Source organism: Aythya fuligula, chromosome 4 (assembly GCF_009819795.1).
Source record: "Aythya fuligula isolate bAytFul2 chromosome 4, bAytFul2.pri, whole genome shotgun sequence".
Taxonomy (NCBI): domain Eukaryota; kingdom Metazoa; phylum Chordata; class Aves; order Anseriformes; family Anatidae; genus Aythya; species Aythya fuligula.
This window is the reverse complement of record NC_045562.1, coordinates 75,526,213-75,544,899: the sequence shown is the minus strand read 5'-3', so window position 1 is coordinate 75,544,899 and position 18,687 is coordinate 75,526,213. Positions and strand designations below refer to the sequence as shown.

At 46.3% G+C, this 18,687-nt stretch overlaps 1 protein-coding gene across 7 annotated transcripts in view; it reads right to left on the bottom strand.

The window, feature by feature from the left end:
- The window catches only part of EXOC6B (exocyst complex component 6B), a 269,732-nt gene that overhangs the window by 58,912 nt on the left and 192,133 nt on the right, over window positions 1-18,687 (bottom strand). For all 7 annotated transcript variants that reach the window (XM_032186399.1, XM_032186400.1, XM_032186402.1 and 4 more), the window contains one exon: window positions 9,281-9,354. In XM_032186399.1, the coding sequence (XP_032042290.1) occupies window positions 9,281-9,354 (74 nt within the window). The remainder of the gene's footprint in view (window positions 1-9,280; window positions 9,355-18,687) is intronic.

Here is an 18,687-nt window from a genome sequence, read left to right as displayed (position 1 = left end):
AAAAGAAAAAAGAAGAAAAAAAAAGGGAAAATGAAAGAAAAAACCTGCACAAGGTGAGGCTAGGATGTCATGAAAGGCAGCCCAATAAAGGCTTCTTTATGGATGGCATTTCCATCCAGGCGGCACAGCCCTTCCTCTCCGGCTCAGGGGTGAGAGCTCGCGAGCACGCACCGATCGCCGGAGCGGATTCGGTTTCACAGGCAAGGATCTCGAGGTTAAGGGCACCCACCTCTAACCCTCTCCGTTCCCCATCAATCCCTACCTCAATCAGCAGGTTAAAGGTGACAGCGGGCCCTATAAGCCGAGCGGTGTCCGCTTCCCTGCTCGGATGGCTGCCTCCCAGCCTCCTGCAATTAGAGGGCACGGCAGGAGGAGACCCCTCCTGTTGCAGCTCCTTATGGCCCACAGCAGATGCCCAAAGCAACAGCAACCTGCTGCAGGGTTTGGGGCCATCAGCAGACAGGGCTGAGGGTGGCAGAGCCGAGGGAGGCAGATCTATAGTTGTGTTAGAGGAATAAAACCCAACCACGAGCTCCTGCTCTGGTACAAAGTCCCCTTTGGCTGAGGTTTTTCGTGGAGTCCCATCGGAGCGGCTGCACTGTTTGCTAAAACAAAATAGAGGTGAAAAGAAGAGAAAGGAATGGTGAGTGATCCCGTAATGTTTCACTGAGTTGTTCTCAGCATACAGGCTTGGAAAAAAATGTAATTTCACTGCTAACATCAGCAGAGCCACGCAGCAGCACTGGGAGGATGGGAGAGCACAGAGACCAAACCTCAGCCGTGGGGGTGGCACAAAAAAAAGCCCACTCAACCCCGAGCAAACCCCAAAAGTCAACCCAGCACACCAACTAAGGTAAGGACGAGCAAGTCCTACCCCGGCACCCACTGATTTCAGCAGGAGCTGGACGTCCAAACCAGCCAGGTGTTCTGTTCACACGGCAGCCCGAGGAATTTCATACGCAACCAGGACCTATCAAAACGCATCCCCCTCCTTAAAAATTCGCATTTCCTCCTCTTCTTTCTTCTGCCTAGCCCAAGAATCTCGGCGTGAAAGAGGATTTGATTGCTTTTTGTTTGTTTTTGTTTTTATTGTTCCACTCCGCGAAGTGTCGACAGACCCCACAATTTCCATTGCCACGCAGCAACGAAAGAAAGCCAGGCAGGGCTTTCCGCGTAAGAGAAGTGCTAACAGAATATGTTTGCACTCTTGATTTTATGTTTGAAGGCTCTGGGGAGCATCCAGGCTCTTTAATTCCTCAGCATGCCAATACATCCTTCCTGGATCAAGAGTGATGGATTCTGACGGAGCTGGAGCAGCCGAACGGCCGAGGGATCTGTGTGATTTTATTATAATTGAACTACAAAAGGGTATGTTTAAAGTAACACTAAGACTAGCTGAAACTCACCAAAGCAAGAAAAATCAGAGTTAAGGCTCTAAATCCGCTCTGAGCTCATGCCTTTGTGTGTCTTTCCCTCTCCACATTCCCCCTCTGCAGAGCCCAGCGAGCAGCAGCCTGGATTTTCAGCACAAACGTTGAACCAGCCTGCCTTTGTGAGTCAGGCATTTAACACTGATTCAAAAATAAATAAATTACTTAATGTGCCCTTTTCAAATACTGCTGGGTTTTAGGCACTAAAAAAAAAAGAAAAAAAAAACCATACCCTGAGCCTAACAAGCAAGAAAAACAGCGGTTTGGCCAAGCCACTGGAATGTCCTCCCCGGTCCTCTTGCAGCGGGTTAGCTGCAGCCCAGGGGATTCCCGCACAGTTCCCCTGCCCAAATATCCAGGTCTGAGCACATCTCCATGGCCACGCACACCGGGATGGACCAGAGTGGACAAAGAAATGCCTCTGTGTCACCTGTGATGGGTCCCCGTGTGGATCAGCCTTCCTGATGCCTGCTGGAGCTCTAGGAGGTAGCACCACAGCTTACGAACCGTCTCCTTCCTTCTTAGATGTGTCCTAACTGCACCGAGAGAGATTTTAATCAAGGTTACCAGAAAAGAGACAGCACTTCGCTCCCCAGGGTGCTACCAGCAGAGGTTAAAGTGGATGGTGCTGAGAGCCAGGAAGAAGGATCACAGCACAGAGCGAGATTAAAGAAAAAAGGCCCATCGCGAAACATCTGCGGGGGTTTGTTTGTTAGCTTTTGGGTTTTTGAGTCATCCCATTCATCTTATCTTTCTGTTTCTTCACCTCTTCCAAGTTTCCTAGGGTAAGGGAGATATGAGGACAAGGAGGGATGGGCACAAACACCCCAACACCTTGACGAATGGAAATGGAAAGGGATTTGGAGCGCAAGCGGTGACACAGCAAGAGATGCCATGTGCTCATGTGAATTCCAAAATTTAGGGGCTGAAGCTATGGGTTCCTGGTTACGCCTTGCCCACAGGTGAGACACGTACTACGTTCTCACCATAGCAGGTTTCTTTCATCTCTCAGGCTTCCAGACAGCCTGAACTGAAGGACCCGGCCAGCTCCACCTTGCAGAGAGCATGCGACTCATATAAGACGAGTACGTTGAATTCACAAGGTTTTAAATGGGCCTTAATAAATCAGTGACTGCACGCAAACTGCTTCTTTCCACCGAGTGATTACAGCAAACATTTTCACAACCAAACAATTTCATTTCAAATACGGATTTGGGAAACAAACCCTGGCATTTCTTGAGAGATGAAGCTGGTGCGCAAGCCTTATTTTGCTAACAATATCATTTTATTACCCCATGCAGATAACTTTTGAGAGGAAACTCAGCATGCTGCTGAAGCGGCCTGGGCAGCACTGAGGTCCACCATAAATTAACAGCAGGCTACAGTTTTGAAATTGGTTTCCACAGGCAATTTGGCATTCGGAAAAACCAGCCTAATTTGAGTCTGTGTAAGGAGAGAGGTGTGACAGAGGACGAAGGCGATGAGATCTCCACTTCTGAGAAGCTGATGTGGCTATGGCTGCTGGATGCCTCAAAAAGCATTTATCACAGCCATGGGTATTACTAAACAAAATACTATTTAATCAGCAACAGTGTGTTCGGCTCCAAGTCAGACGCATTTAGCCTGCCCCTTCTGGTCTCTCCCTCATCTGTTTAGGCTGAGCAGTTCGTCGTGTTTGCACAAGAACCAGCAAAATGGGCAGTTCTGAGTTGGCCTGTAGGCACTGCCGTAATGAACGTGATTAATAATGGTTGATGCATTATCTGCAGATACCAATCTGTGGAGGGAATTCGGAGAGGAGCAGCAAAAGTAATTAACAGCCTAGAGATATGATCTTAACAGCAAAAAACCTGTATTTAAGGGTAATGATAAAACTAGCTCGAACCCATCACCGACGGGTAATTAAGAATTAAGGCTGCAACTGGAACATGTGTCTTCACACCTCGTTTCCTTACTGCACAGGAACGAGATGACATTTGCAATGAAAGATTAATGGAACCCAACATCTCGCTTGACACCGCTGGGAAGGCAGCTCCAGGCAGGGCTCATGCAGGATGGCTCCCGAGAGCCAGAAGAGAGCTGAGCTGGAGAGAACAGGGTGCTGAGGCCACGGAGGAAGGGTTAAATAATTAAAGCAAGTGCTATTAAGGAAGGACAGAATACAGGGTAAAACTGAGAGAAGGTGCAGTTAAAAGGAGAGGAGAGACTGTATGGTAAGTGGGCTGTAAAATGCAGATGTTTTCTTCTACCCGAGGGTTGGTAAAAGAGCTTTAGGCACTAAAGGTGACCAGAAACCAAAATGTAGAAGAGTGCTGCTCAGAAAATTAGGGTGTAAATCCCCCACGATGCAGTCCCCAACCAGAGCAGTGTGATGGGCGTTTGTGTGAACCAGGCAAGCGGCAAGGACAAAGACGGGCGAGGTAGAGGGCCAGGCGGTCGGCAGCCTCCAGAACGCTTTGGAGATGGAAAAAAAGCAATTGTCAAGGAAGTAGATTAGATGAAACCAGTGAGTCACCCATTCATCTCTGCCTTGCTGCATCCAGCGATTAAAGCCGCAGCTACTCCGTCTGCAACTCCTCTTACGACAGAAACCCGCGCTTCAAAGCCGCAAGCGAGTACATGTGAAGGAGAGAGAGATGTTTCGCTTAATTGATCCTCCCTCTAATACGATTTCCAACTTCCATTGCATCTACCAGCAAAACAAATGGGGAAAGCTCAGCCAAACCAGTTTGACACCTAACGAACTCCTCTCCACACCACTGCACTCTCGTGGGACCGGCAGTCCCTATCTCGGCAGGCTCGGGGCTGGCTCCGAGGTTCACCCAATGTCTTGCTTTCAGACTGCTCTTCAGCTACCTCCTTAGACTTCACAGGGCAGGAAAACCACATCTAATTGCAAAATAAAAAAATAAGTTTAAAAAAAAAAAAAAACAAACAACAACAGAACAAACCAACAACCCAGGGTTTCCTGCCTAATGGGGACAAACCCGCATGCTGGCCTGGATGCTGCCTTGAAACTCTTGGAGAGACTGTCTCCATCCTCCTACCATTAAAAGAGTAGAGAGGTGGCCAGAGCCTTGTAGTGTCATCCCAAGGCACATATCCATCTAGTCTTGGCCCTTCAGCCCAAATTTACAAGGGCTTCCCCTCAGCCACCGTGCTTGGGACTGGATGCTGAAGCCGTGGACCATGCAGGAGCAGGAGACAAAACTACTCCTCCCTCAATACCCACTCACCTTGAACAAATCTGAGCTTCCAGCACCTTTAAATCAGCCAACAACCAAGTCAAACTGAGACTTAAGAACCTCATTTACCATCTGATGGTTGAGGCTAAGCTAGATATCCACAAATACCAGCATTACCCTGTCTCTCAATGCAACGTTCACTCTTGCAGTTCCTTAAAACCGAGTGCAGAACCAAGAAATCCAGATCTCGCCGTGGTCTCTCTCAAGCCTGAGCTATGCGGTGAATTCTCTGATGTCTAAGGGATGAGGTCACCCTGCAGCTTTCCTCCAATATCCTGGCTCATATTTTCACAGAAATTTCCAGGGGAGTTGTACCTTTGAAGTCCACCAACCAAATGTGGCCAAAGTGGGCCAGAAGACTGAGAAATCGCTGGGGGAAATTAAGACAGAACAAGTGCACATTTCGTAAGGCTCAACGTTCCTGCCTAACTTTTTATTTCACGTCTTCTCAACGAGAAAAAAACCCTCCAGTAACTATGAGAACAATGCGGAAAAGATTTGTGTGAGGGGAAGACAAATGGGGCACAGCACAGGGACAGAAGGGAATTCTGTTCTTGAGGGGAACGCTCTTTTATTAAGCATCTCTATCAGAGGAAAAATTAATGCATCAGACGGAGACCTCTCATTACGCAGCTGGCCGGCGTCCAACACAAACCCACAGTAACCACAACTGGCTTTCAAACACAGTAAAAAGAACACATAAAATGTTTGCTATTTGACAGGCGGTAAGCAGAACAGCTGTTCCACACCCAAAGATAGTGTTTGCCTATCTTACCTCACCGACGGCGCTTGGAAAGCTGATGCGCAAATTCGTAAGCACCGTCCAGTTACAACCAGCAAGCAAAACAGCGAAAACGATGGAGTAGAAGAGGGGAACCTCACGGCCCTCATCCCTCGCACACCCGGGAGCCTCCAGAAAGAAGGGCTCCTGGCTGCCCTTCTCCAAATCGCCCTTGATGCGGAAAGTTTGCACTTCCAGTGGAAATTCGACACACAGGATTTATAATCTGCTGGACAGACGGAGAGGCCTCCAGTAAGGAGCTCTAATCCAGCTAAGACATTCCCTCGCTAGAGCCCAGAAGTGAAATTCTTCGAGTGCTGGAGACAGATTTTCCTTGGCGGGCAGCCACGAGTGTCGATCTGGCTTCTAGGAGAGATCAGCATGGCTGAGGATTGCAGCGACTTCACAGACAAATATAAAACCTTCCTCTTCAACCATCTTGCTTATAATAAACCCATGAAAATGAAAAGCTAAAACACTTCCAGCTGGCCAGAAGCTGCGGAGAGCACAGTGAACTTATTGCATGCGCAGGCTCGGGCTGATCCGAAGTCCCCTGGAGCTCCTCAGTGGCACTGGGACCTGCAGCGGGATTTGGAGCCCAGCGCTCGAGTCACTTTTGAAAGCAAGATGCGGCCGAGCAGATTATCGAGGCGCCTTTCATATTTTAGCAAGCTTATTTATGGAACCAAATTTATTTCAGATTTCCAACATACAGCAAGGAGCACATGTGAGCAAAGTTGAAACTTGAAGGGAAAAAGTAACTATTGCTCCCTTGCAAAGCCCTAAATGTTTGAGTAGCACCGTCAGACACTTGTTATAAAAGGGCTCTTACAAAGGGATTTGAGATGCAACTTGGTTTGCTTTATCACTTCATTAAAGGCATTTATGGATTGAGAATTGTCCCAGGATGGGAAGAAGAGTCACTTTTTAAATTACTGTCTGCTCAGAATTGTAATTTTGATTCTCTGGGCTTGACTCTTCTCCTCTTTACCACCCTGTGATGAGATTTCTCCCAACTTCCTCGAGCACAATGGGAGAATCAAGGTTTTCTTTGTGCAGAGGGATCTTACACTTGAATCTGCTGCACCGAGCAAGGAAGAAGTCTGGTGCTCCCAGACAACGACATTTTAATAAGTCTAATTCCCATTACACAGATCCGTATTTGAGAGCCAAAGCCAATCGCTGCATTCTTCTACCATTTTACATTTTATTGTTCTAAGAATTAATTTAGGTTTTAAAGTAACTTAATCCCACAAGGCTTTGAATTTTTTCTCTTATCTAGAATTACTTTTTAGCAGCTCAAGGTTGCCAGTACTGAAATATGCTGGGAAGGGAGGGGGAAATCTCTTTAATCTCCCTACTTTGTGCATTTTTTGCCCAGTCATTTTTTCCTCCCTCCAGAGCGAAGCTTGACTGCTTCTGCCTGCTCATGCAAAACCACACTAATCGACAGGACAGCTCCAAGGTAGGCATAAAGCTACCTGTAACATAAACCCAAAATTACTTTTAACCTTTTGAAAAGTCTGTCTGGATTTCAGGTTGGGAACACCCTCTCACCAGGCGTGCAGGAGTTCCTTCCCAGGCAAAGGAAAACAGCCAGAAACACAAACGCTTTCAGGTGGTAACTTTTCCCCGTCCATCACTTTATGTCAACACGGCGTTAACATTCAGTGGCTTGAACGAGAAAGAACGCCACGCCTAAAAAGAACGAATTAAAAGTAAATCAAAGAAAAAAAAAAAAAAAGAAGACCTTTCTTTGCTCTACTTTCATCCATCCACCCTTCCAGCTCTCTCCAGCTCCCAGGCCGGGCAGCTGGAGCCTTGATCCGACAAGAAGTGCTATGGTGGTGGAAATGTTTGGCTTGTGACAGCCCCAGAGCAGCCAAGGGAACTTCACACAAAGTCTGAGGGCACATCATGAGTCACGGGATCAGGGCATCATCTCTTTCATCTCTTAATGTGGTTGCTAACCTCAATAAACCAGTGATCAGTCGACTACTCTGCTCTGCTCGGTGCAACAAGATGTTGTCCATTTTCTGTGCAATATTTGCCATCCAGAGGAAGATCTAGGACTGCCTGTTCTCACCTGACACTCAACAGGCCAAAGCATTTCCCTTTTGTCCGTGCAACATTAAGAAAAGCCATTATTTTCGAATGCAAGGAAAAGGTGGGACTGCCTTCCAAAACAAAGAAGAAAATGTTCTGTACAAAGAACATTTGACAGAGGAGGACGAATTGTCGAGGGCTACTGTTCAGCCTTCTCCTCACTCACGCTGAATTCATTTGGCTGCGTTTTGCAGCTATGAACCATACAAACATTTCACATATCCCTGTCTCCTGCTAATGCACTGGCTCAGAGCAGCTGAACCTCACAGAGCATTTTTAAGGCATTTCATTCTTCAAAAAGCCACAGCTTTCCTCTTCAAAATCCCTGCATTCATGTCTTCGTGCTTGGAAAAGACCCAAAAAGCCTCCACATTTCCTTATACCCAGGAGGTTGCAAGTGCATTGCGTAGTGCAGTCAATAAAGTGCCAAGAAGCTAATGAAGATAAAAGTGTCAACACGTAGCGCTGATACCACACACCTTTTCCATGGAGCTGTTTTGACCATTCTGCAAAGAGATTTGGCAGCTGCTCACGGGTCCGAGCACACAAGGCGACCACTCGGCGTCTCGGCGTTATTAAACTTATTGCTGCTCTGCAGAAGTGTCATTGCATGACAGATTGCCCCGCACATCAATTGGATGCAGGGAAGTTCTCAAAACCCTTACGGGTTAAAAGCGGCTCCAGCATGAATCAGAGTCACAGTGGTAAGGAGATCATCGATACAAGGGATTATGCAGATTTAAGAAATACCCTCGGCACCCGAAAGTTTTCAGAATGCAAACTACGTCAACCCTGAAAACAAGAGGCACTGCATCATGATGGCAGGAGGGACAAAGCCAGGGGGGTTTAACAGACAAAAAAAGATTGTTTTAATAGGAGAGAAGCATCAGTCATTGAGTCTTACTTCATTCAGACTTTCTATCCAACCCATCCATCTTCGGTGCCAAGAGATGACAGGACCACCTCACTTTTTCCCCCCAGCCTAGTGTATCAATAATGCCCATTTCCACCCCTAACAAATGACTCGCTAGCATGGCCCCTTTCCCTCAACTGGCTTGCCAAGCCCTACGAATGCCTCAGTACCTGCTACGGTCAAGTTGGCTCTAACGGGGCCCCTGGAGAGGTGGGCACCGATGGGTGGAGCGCGGTCATCTTCTCCAACAGCCACTTTGTCATTGGGGACCATCTGCGAAGAGGGGACCGGGGCGGGGGAGCAGGGCCAAAGACAGACAGAAACGCGCCCCGGCGCACACCCTCCCCACACACAAACGGGAATGCAAATTCCTTCGCCCTCGCAAAACGCCCCTCCGGGCATTATCTGTGAACAAAAGTGCTCGAGGCAGGCGGTCTCTGCATCAGTGCTCTCTCTGTTTGCAACACCTGCTTCGCGTCGGCCGGCGGAGTCGCCGAGTTATCTTTTTGCCATGGCCGCAGAAGCCAACGGGGAGCACAATGGCCCCATCGGCCCGGGTCAGGCTTTCTTTCTGGCCCCATACCACCAGCCCTTTTCACCTCCACCATCTCCAGGACCCCGGAGCGCTGAACAAGGAGGTGGCTTCGAGCGCGGGGAGGCGGGGGAGCGCCTGGGAGGGGGGAAATATAGGTCTCTGGCGTAAATCACCAACGCCGTTTCCCCTCCTCTCCCTTTCCTTAAGACCTGATGGTCTTCAGTCACACATCTTAAAAGAAAAACAAAAAACAAAAACACAAAGACTTACTTGTCTCAAGTCGATGAAGGCCAACTGCAGCGTGTCCCCTTGGAACCCAGGCACTGGGCCGGATCTGGCAAACTCTGTGGGAAAGAAAAGAGGATAAAAAGCGCCTTTAACTAACCATGGACAGGGAGATTGGCAGACGGATGACAGGGAAGACAAGAGAGGCTGGGGGAGAGGAGGACCGCACTTCTAAGGAGTCATGTCTCCCTCCCTTCAGCTTCTTTGTTCGCCCTTCAAAATTCGTGTCATCAAAACACCATTAATTCCACCGTCCTGACAGCAAGGAAACTGTACTAATTCGACCTGAAATTTATTCCCATGAGCCGTACTGGGCTTCAGAGTATTTGTTTTGTGAATGGACAAACAACTCGCAGAGAAGAAAGGGGGGGATGGGGGTGGAAAAGTTTTTCCTCTCAACACAATAAAATCTTCAGCTGTGAAACTCTTTTCAGTTCCGAAAGCTATTTATATTTTAGGGCGCTGAAGGAATTTTCTAATTTCACGCCTGTCACCAGGCTCCATAAGCATTCATCAAAAAAATATGCCCAGCCGCATCATTAATTATTCGGCAGCAGATTATTTGCATTATCTGGTATGGCGTGCTATTGCCAGCATACAGTCACCCGAAATGGGAAGAATCGCGGCCATTATGCGGCATATTTATTTATTTTGGATGAAGACATCTGACAACTGAATAACATTGTCTTCTAAAGCAAAGAGAATATTTCCAAGGCCACATTTACCTCCTTCCAATGTAATCTGGCCAAAATTTCATACTTAAGTCATTTATTTGTCTTCTAATTCATTATTTAAACCAAGTCTAAAGCCACCAAGGGGGACTTTAACAAATACATGTTAGAGGACCTTAGTTCTTCCATGCCATTTAACAGCTTTTACTTGGTAGCGCTCATGAAGCCAATGACTGCACATATTCAAGTGCGCCTTTTGAAGATGCGTCCAAGGTTGATTTTGCCCAACTTCACTTCGTTTTCACCCTCTTTAGCTACAGAAATAATGGCTTTATCTGTGCGCTCCATGCAACTTTTCATCACCAAGGGGACCTAATTTGTGAAGCCACAACTCAACATCATGAAAGACTCAAGAGGGAGTTTCCACCCTTGGCAGAGTTTTGCTGCTCCTGCAGACTCTGAAGATGTTGCATGCTGGAATGGAGAGTTTTCACGAGATGCAGCAGAGCGTGATGGCAGAAAAGAACAAGAGAAGGGAAATATAGAACAACCTACGTATTTCTTCATTGCGTAACGTCAAAGTCTACTATTGCTCAACTATTCTGGTTTTCTCCATACAGGAATCCTCCAAAGCCTCCAGAATTTCCATAAAACTAAGGAATAAGGAAGGCACGGCAGTAAGAAAGGAGGATTTTCCCTTCTGTCTCCATGACTGCACAAAGGTACTAGTGGACATAGTTTGTCCTGTCCTTATACCCTAAGCCATTTCAAGCCATTTCTTGAATGCTTCTTTCAAAAGTTACCTCATTTTCAAGCAAACGACACAAAAGAAGGCAAAAAATCACTACAGACCTCTTTTTAAAGACTTCTTATAACAGCCCAGTCATATAAGCAGCCCCCACAGCTTTAACAAGAACAGAGCAATGAATTAGAAAGTTGGGATTCAGACCTGCTCCTTAACTGCCTTACTTTTGGAAATCGGAGAGGGGTTATTTGTTGGCCTGCTGGCTCCACCTTCCATTAAAATCTTGGGATGGAGAACATCCTTCAATGCAGACAGAGGGCACAGCTGCAGGGGTACAGCAGCCACTTTTCAGACATTCACAGCTTTGCTTTTTAATGTGTGCAGATGCCAGAAGAGCTCCACGACTGAAACGATCACTCATCTTCGCAGCGATCACTCAAGTGACAACTGCTGCAGGACAATAAAACAGAAGACTGCTTCTCTTTGCAAAGTCAAAGCAAAGTTGTTTTGTTGCAAAATCTAAACGCTGGCTAACAAACATGGCTTTAGTCATTATTTGTATGCAGTGCTTCCATTAGAGACAGATAATAACAAAAAAAAAATGGAAAAAGTATGTTAACATTTAGATTTTGAAAAGAAAAAGCAGGAATCAAAGCCAGGAGAACACATCCACTGTTGTGTCTATGGACTTCTTGTCACTTTTGCAGGGGATGGGACCAGACATAGACAGGAGCTGCTCAGCTCCCAGCCGGTTTCACTGACCACTACTACGATATTTAGGCTGCAAATAGTCCAAAGTGAATTCACATTTAACCCTCGAAAGCTGTTTTAATTAATTGTAACTGCATAGTTGTCTCAATGTACGTTTGCTACAGAACTGGAGTGTAGCTTGCCTGAACCAGCACACACACACGCAAGGCAGGGCTAACACAAGCTTCCTGAACCTGATCTGCAAGAGATAAATCATCTTTACACATTCGCTGTCTCATCTGGAAAAATTATCCCCACAGCCACATCAAGCCTAAAACACCCCCACGTTGAAAAAGCACGTACCTGAGAAGCTAAAAACTTGTAGATGTGTGAAATGGCCTTTGAGCTGCTCCTTGTGAGGTGAACCTGCCCCGGGCTGCTCCGAGCCACTGATGTCCCTATGCTGATGTACCAACACGCTGGCTGAGCTGTTAGGTCCTACACTCTGAAGATGGGGTCACATCATGTTACTAATTATATTTTAAGCAACACTGGAAAAAAGCAACCCTGAAAGGCCTGCATTGAAAAGAACTTTCTATTTTAGATGGAAGGGTTTCACAGCTGCTAGGAATCTATTTAGAAGCACACATAGAGTTGTGAAATTTAAGATCTTCCCGAAAGCATGAATTTCAAATGCTCATGAGAAAAGGCCTGTGAAAGGGTCTTGAATGTTTTCACAAGACTCGTGAATTTGTCACTATTGTCATCTGCTCACGGGCAATCCAAGATGGATTTGATCCCGAGCCGTGGCTGCTAGTCGGCAGCTCAGACTCTGCTGTCTCCTACTAAACAACCTTTGGGGAGCAACACCAGGGGAGTTATGGAGTAATATTGCCCTTTAACACTGCACATTACGACAATGGTAGCACATTGAACACGCTCTTTATGGACCAACATTTGCTTGAACAGTAATTCCCATAAAAAGAATGGATTGGAGTCTCTGCGGTATTAACAACGCACTTGATACCCAAGAAGTGAAATGACATATGAGATCATATTCCTTGTATTACAGGAGAAATTAGATCAAGAATACGGCTTATGTGCTACAAGAAAACTGCTACAGCAATTGACTGTAAGGAGCCAGAAGAGGAATGAATGCAATGCTTCACCCCATGGTTGTTACAAAAACAGCCGTACCTTCTGTAATCATAGGTCACATTTTACATACCAATGCCACAAACTTATTTTGGAAGGAGAAATGAACAATGTCTTAAAGAAAAAAAGAAACAAAGAGGAGAACAGAGCTTTAGAGGAAAGACACAGCCAGTTCTTCTTGGTTTTAATCTCTTCAACCAGATTTCAGGATAATTTTCTCAGAACAACCAAGCACAGTGCTGGCCTCGGTACTGTCGGATTCATTTATTGTACTTTCTCCACTACCGAGGCAAGTGGCAAACATTGCAAGCCACCTACAGTACAGCCCCTTGAGCAGAAAATTACAAGAGAATAGAGCAGATCAGTATGCGCCTGTTTGTACAAAGCATTTAGCCAGGCTAAAGGTTTGAGAGACTTGTGTTCAGGCCAAAAAAGTAATGTCTTTGCAAGGTCTACAGGCTTGGGCCACCCAGGGCAGGTCACAGAGGGACTCTAACCTCTCTTCCAAAACATTTCACCAATGAAAGAATCAAGGCACAGGAACCGTTAAGCCCTTTACAATGAACAAAGAATAAAGAGTTCAAACGCACACGAGAAAAAGAGACATCCACTGTAAATTAATTACACAGAATCGGAGGAATCTCTTTCTGTAAACTGTTCACGGCTATACGCATAGGGACAGGGTCTTACACATATTGTGTGGTTAAAATACACACACCTGGCTAATTTATTCCTCAGAAGATCATTTTGAGGCAACATTTTCTTTAAATTCCATGACACCACCAGAATTTATGATGGCAGACCTTCAGGATCTAGGTTATAGCAGCTCCTCAGGAGGGGAATCTGAAATATCCACTTGTGGTTGCATCTCTCAAGAACAAGTTTTTGTATTAGGTGAAACAACCACATCCATCTTCCCTGATGAATAATCTAGATCGTAAAGACATTGTCCTTAGACAAACTCTTGGAAGACCATCAACAAGGCAAACAACAGGACATCTTGCTCCTCACCCAGAGGTGCAAAATGACACTTTCAGGATACTCAAGCTGAAGAAAAAATTTTCCATGGACTCTGGAGAAGCTCACAAAGCAAAAATGAAGGCAGTGATAGGTAGGAAATTGGTAAGAGGAGCAGAAGGAAGGTCATCCTGGCAGAAGTCATACTGTTCTCTGCACAACTTCTGCTGAGCTTATATGAGCTATACCTCCACCCACACCATTCCCATACAGCCCTGCTTTGATATTGTTCCCCATTAACAGCCACATCAGCAAAGCTCATCCCCACCTATGATATTCCAGAGAGCTGCAGGGAGAGGGAAGTCATCCAAAATTCACTGAATAGCATCAACTTACATAAAAAGACTCTATCACTGGCATTTGCTCCTCTGGTGGAACAAAGACGAGCCTGGAGTTCCATCAGTGCCTAGAGAGGGCTGGTCCAGGAGCTCTGCTGGGAGGAACATCCTCAGCACCAGAGAGAAACTCCTCGTTACTGGGCCACCGGATGTTTTCAAGAACAAAAATGGATATTTTCAGATGAAATTGTGTGAAATGTGTGCAATGAACGTCGGTATCTGCTAATCTATAGGACAGGTCTACAGAATCAAGCTACAGATCTACACAGCTTCCCAAACCCAAGACCCAAGGCGTGCAGTGGATGTTTATTACCAGATACGAAGTTCTGAGCTTCGCTAAAGTAACAATATTAGGGAAAATGGGCTGAGTACCACTCACCTTTAGCTTATTTGAGCTGCAAAGGTTGACAAGTGCCAATAGGGTGGGTGTCTGTGCTGGGTGGGGAAGGGAAAGGGGGTGCAAAGCTTGGGGACAGCGTGGTTAAACAGTGAGCTGTGAAAACTGCCTCAACTAAAGCAATTGATATAGTTTGGTCTTGAAACCAAAAACGTATTCTTACTGAATGTTAAGGGGAAAGTGGTAGAGGGGACAGCTGGTAAAAACGTCATGTCTTTGCTATAGCAGAACAAACCTGAAAACATCTGATCTAGTTCAGCCTGCAAGGAGATAAAATCCAGCTGCATTAAGTAAATGGGGTTTTGAACTCATTGTTAGTTTCTTTCCATATATTTTAAACAATTCTAGTTTTTTAAAACCCAACACACAGGCAGCCCCGCTGAGAGGCCCATTACATTTGCTCAAAAGAGAAGTGAATGGTGGGGATTTGCAGGGATCCAGGTCATACCTTCAACATCTCATTTAAATAGGTGTGGACAGAGGCATCCTCTCTTCCTAAAGTGAGTTGGAAAGGACTTTAATTATGGGAAAGTATCAGTAAGCATCCTTAAAAATGCTGAAGGAGATGAAGTGGTGGATTATAGGACAAATGAACGGAGAACGTAAGGCAGAAATCAGGTGATGGTGAGATGGTGTAGGAAAGCACAAGTCTCAGAGAAGTCCACTTCCCTCTGACAGCATGCAGACTCACGATTTTTGCTCAAATCAGACGAGCAAACATCACTTGAGTACCGTGCTCAAGCAGGGAGCCTTGTCCAAACACCTCTCATCAGCAGCTAAGCGGAGAGATCTCAGCTGAGGAGTTTTGTGCTTCTCTCCCATGCACATTAATTCACCAGGGGTCACCTTCTAGGCCACCACGAGTACTTTGCAGCCTCTAAGAAAGGTCATCTGAGGGTAATGAAGAGAGCACTACCGGAATTAATTATTGGTGATGAGGTGGGGAAGGAGATCTGCTCCTCCCGTCCTGCCAGGGAACCGGGCAGCTTGCAGGTACCGCCAGCAGCTGGAAGGCCTGGAAAAGGCCCGGTCTGTGAGTTCCCAGGGATCGGTGGAGAAAACAAGGATGTTCCTTTGGAAACAAAGGTTGGAAACCCCTGGCTTAGAGGATATTGCCTTCAGGATCTGCAGGACAGGTGGCAAACCAACCTGAAGAGATCAGTGCCGTGGAGATTTGTCTGCTGGTGGGATCGCCTCAAACCTCTCCATCTGTTCACTGCAACGTCCCCTTTTCTCCCCCAAAACACAAACTTGCTCAAGCTTTGGCTGGTGCGTTGTGGCAGGGCAGATCCCAGCGAGAATCCCCAAATTGGGGAATTTGTCCTCAGAAAGGCCAAGCTCACCTCTAGCCCCAGGCACGCCAATGCACGATATTTCGATATTTTCGGCCTAAAGAGGAGCAGGCAGCTCTTGTAACCCTGGCAGCCCGTGCTCGCCACAAGAGGACTGCCCACAGCATCGTGGGCAAACGCCGGAGCCCTGAACAAATACCGGGATTTCCGCGTGAGAAACTTTTTGGAGCCAGATAACGCAGCCAAAAATGAGGTGGTAAACAGCTGCGCTGGGACCCTTATAGGCACATTTTGGCGTGCTCTCGAGTTTGGTTCAGTATTCCTCAAACTGGCTGAGACATCTGGGCTTCTTCTTGACTACACCCATGAGTGGGCTGAACAAAAATTTGGAGTTTAATGAAATTTTAAATATAATTTTACGGCGCTTTTAATTTCTCATAAAGCAGCAGTTAAAAGGCTTTGGAGATTATGGAACTGCTTATTTTATGATCTAAGTATTGTAAAAACAATCTGCCTCAACCACCGCTGGAATTAGTTATATAGATGTGAAACACTTTTGTACAAGCGAGAGCAGCCGCCTTGCTATTTTTCCCCCTTTCTGTCGCAATCTCCAAATCTGGGTCGTTACGTTTGATTCCCACTACCTCTGAGTTTTGGGAGATGTGGAAAAAGAAACACCAGCACCAGGAGGTCCCCAAAAGAGCCGAGTATGGAACCGAGGTGAAGAGGCACGGAGCCATTACAAAAAGCACCGTTAAATCTTGGGTTGTGGATGTTATGCTGGAAGACAGCAAAGCCCTTTTAAAAAGTAAATGTCTATTCTGAAAAAAAAAGCATCCCCTCTTCTATGTACAAGTTTACAGAAATATCGGTGTTAGTTTTGTGTTTTGTTTTTTTTTTTTCCTCCAGAGTTGCTTTTTTTTCCCCCTCCTTTCAAGTTGGCTCGTTGGGCTGGAGCCAGAACTCACTCCTAAATTGAGACATAATTAGACGTGTCCTACTGTGTCTTTCTGGACAACTCATTTAACCTCTGTGCCTTATTCCACTCTAGGTTTAAATCAGAGGTGAGAGAATCTCTCTTAACTGCATAAAAGGAGCTATATAAAGCCAAGCAATAATAACAAGAGCTCCAAGTAATACCTGGCCAGCAGAAAACAATTTAAGATGACTTTTGCACTTTCCTGGACTCGAGCCGTGCCGTCCATACGCATACATCACTCGTAAAGCTGCACCAAAAGGCTTTCAAACCTCGAACGCACATCTTGGGCAAAAGCTTTTTCCTGGAAAAAAAAGCACACCGGCACCCCAACCTGCAGGAGCGCTGCTCTGCAGCTCCTCGAGTGCTTTGTCCAACAGGAACCTCCTGCAACGGGGTTTCCACAGCTTCCCCGGGGGAATAATGCCACAGGAAAACGGTTCTCATTTTTCACACGTTTCTCTCATCATAGCCAGCCTAATCGGATTTTTACAACCTTGCAGCTTCGTTTTTCCTTGCCTCTTTCACACTGAAATGCTGCTGACGTATATGGGACTACTCACACGACCGAGAAATGCGGGATTTGGCTCCTCGCGTTTATTTAATTTACTACTTCTCCCCACTTCTCCAAAAACTGTCTTTCTGAAGGTTATAAAATGAATAAACTGTGCGTGCAGTGCTTTGAATGTGCAAAACGCTATCCAAAAACTGCTGAGTACATTGCTCCAGAGGACGGATTTATTGTGTGGGCAAGGGGTCCCCGCACGAGCTCGTGCTCCTCCTCAGCACCACCCGGGCTTGCCTGTGTCTGGAGCCAAACCATAGCCTGAGGCTCGCTTTTGCAGCCATTCCCCTTTGTTACGCTGATGGGACAGCAAATCCAAAAATCAGAAACTATTTTATGAACCCATGAGTCTCGAGAATTAATTTACCAGTGTCTTGGCTTAAGCTTAAACCATCACCATTTTCACCTCTGCAATTACTATCTGTCGTGTACAGAAACATGTTTTCTTCTAATGTGTATTCTATCTGCTCCTATATAGAATAAATTATCTGCATTGCCTTCAAACCATGCCTAATCCACAACTAATTTTTCATTAACTTTTCTCAGCACTCTCTTAACTTGCTTACACTCTTGGTGTTCACAATCAACTTAGAGAAAAGCCTAATAAACTCCGGGACTGAAATACCGAAGCCCAGTTTCCATACCAGAGAACTCGCTGGACGTGCTCGGAACGGCTATAAAATGCTATTTAAATATGATAAGAACAGCTATAAAACCCTAGTTAAATAAGATAAGTACGTGATAAAGCTGCTAAACTAGGTAAGGCCGGGGCGTCTGGGGAGACGAAGGGGGCTAGAGACAGAGGCATAAACAGCCACATACACAACTAATATCATAAGGGCAACGGGATTGGCACCCGCAAATTGGAAAACAAATGAATAAAGACCCTTGAAAATGGAAACACATTTTCTGAATAGAACAGTCTGCTCCGTGGATCGTTTTATTTTTTTTCTGGAAAGCCAAATCTCGATGCGCTGCTTCTCAAAACCAGAAGTAAAAAATCATTCCTGGTGTCAGCAAAGCCACCCGGGTGCATTCCTGCCCCCGAAAAGGAAGAAAAGACTTCGTCTGGGCTTCCCGTTCTGCGGCCAGCAGCGGGGTGACAGTGATGGATAGGAAGGTTACAGCCGTGGCATCTGTCTCCAGTCCCCGCCTGCGACGCACCTCGGGTGGAGCGGGTCGCGTCCCGGCTGCTCAGGTTGGCGGCACCTGCTCTTCAGTGTCTGAGTGCTCCTCACCAAACAATTGCTCCAGCTCGCGTGGAATTTAAGGAATCAGGCTCTTAAAGCCGATATTAAATGGCATCCGTTTTACCCAGCGCCGGGGGCTCTCAGGGAAGAGGTGCTGCTTAGTGACCCAAGTTACCGGTGGGGCGGAAAACTGCAGGGTCACAAGTCTGTTTGCAGCCAAAAAGAAAAAGAAGGAAGCTATTACTGATGACAAATGCTTCCTATTATTCTCGGCACCGCAGACCGTCCCTGTGCGGACACAGATTGAGAACGCAGCTGCTGCCGGTGCAGCCCCGACACGCTGATGGGACACAAAT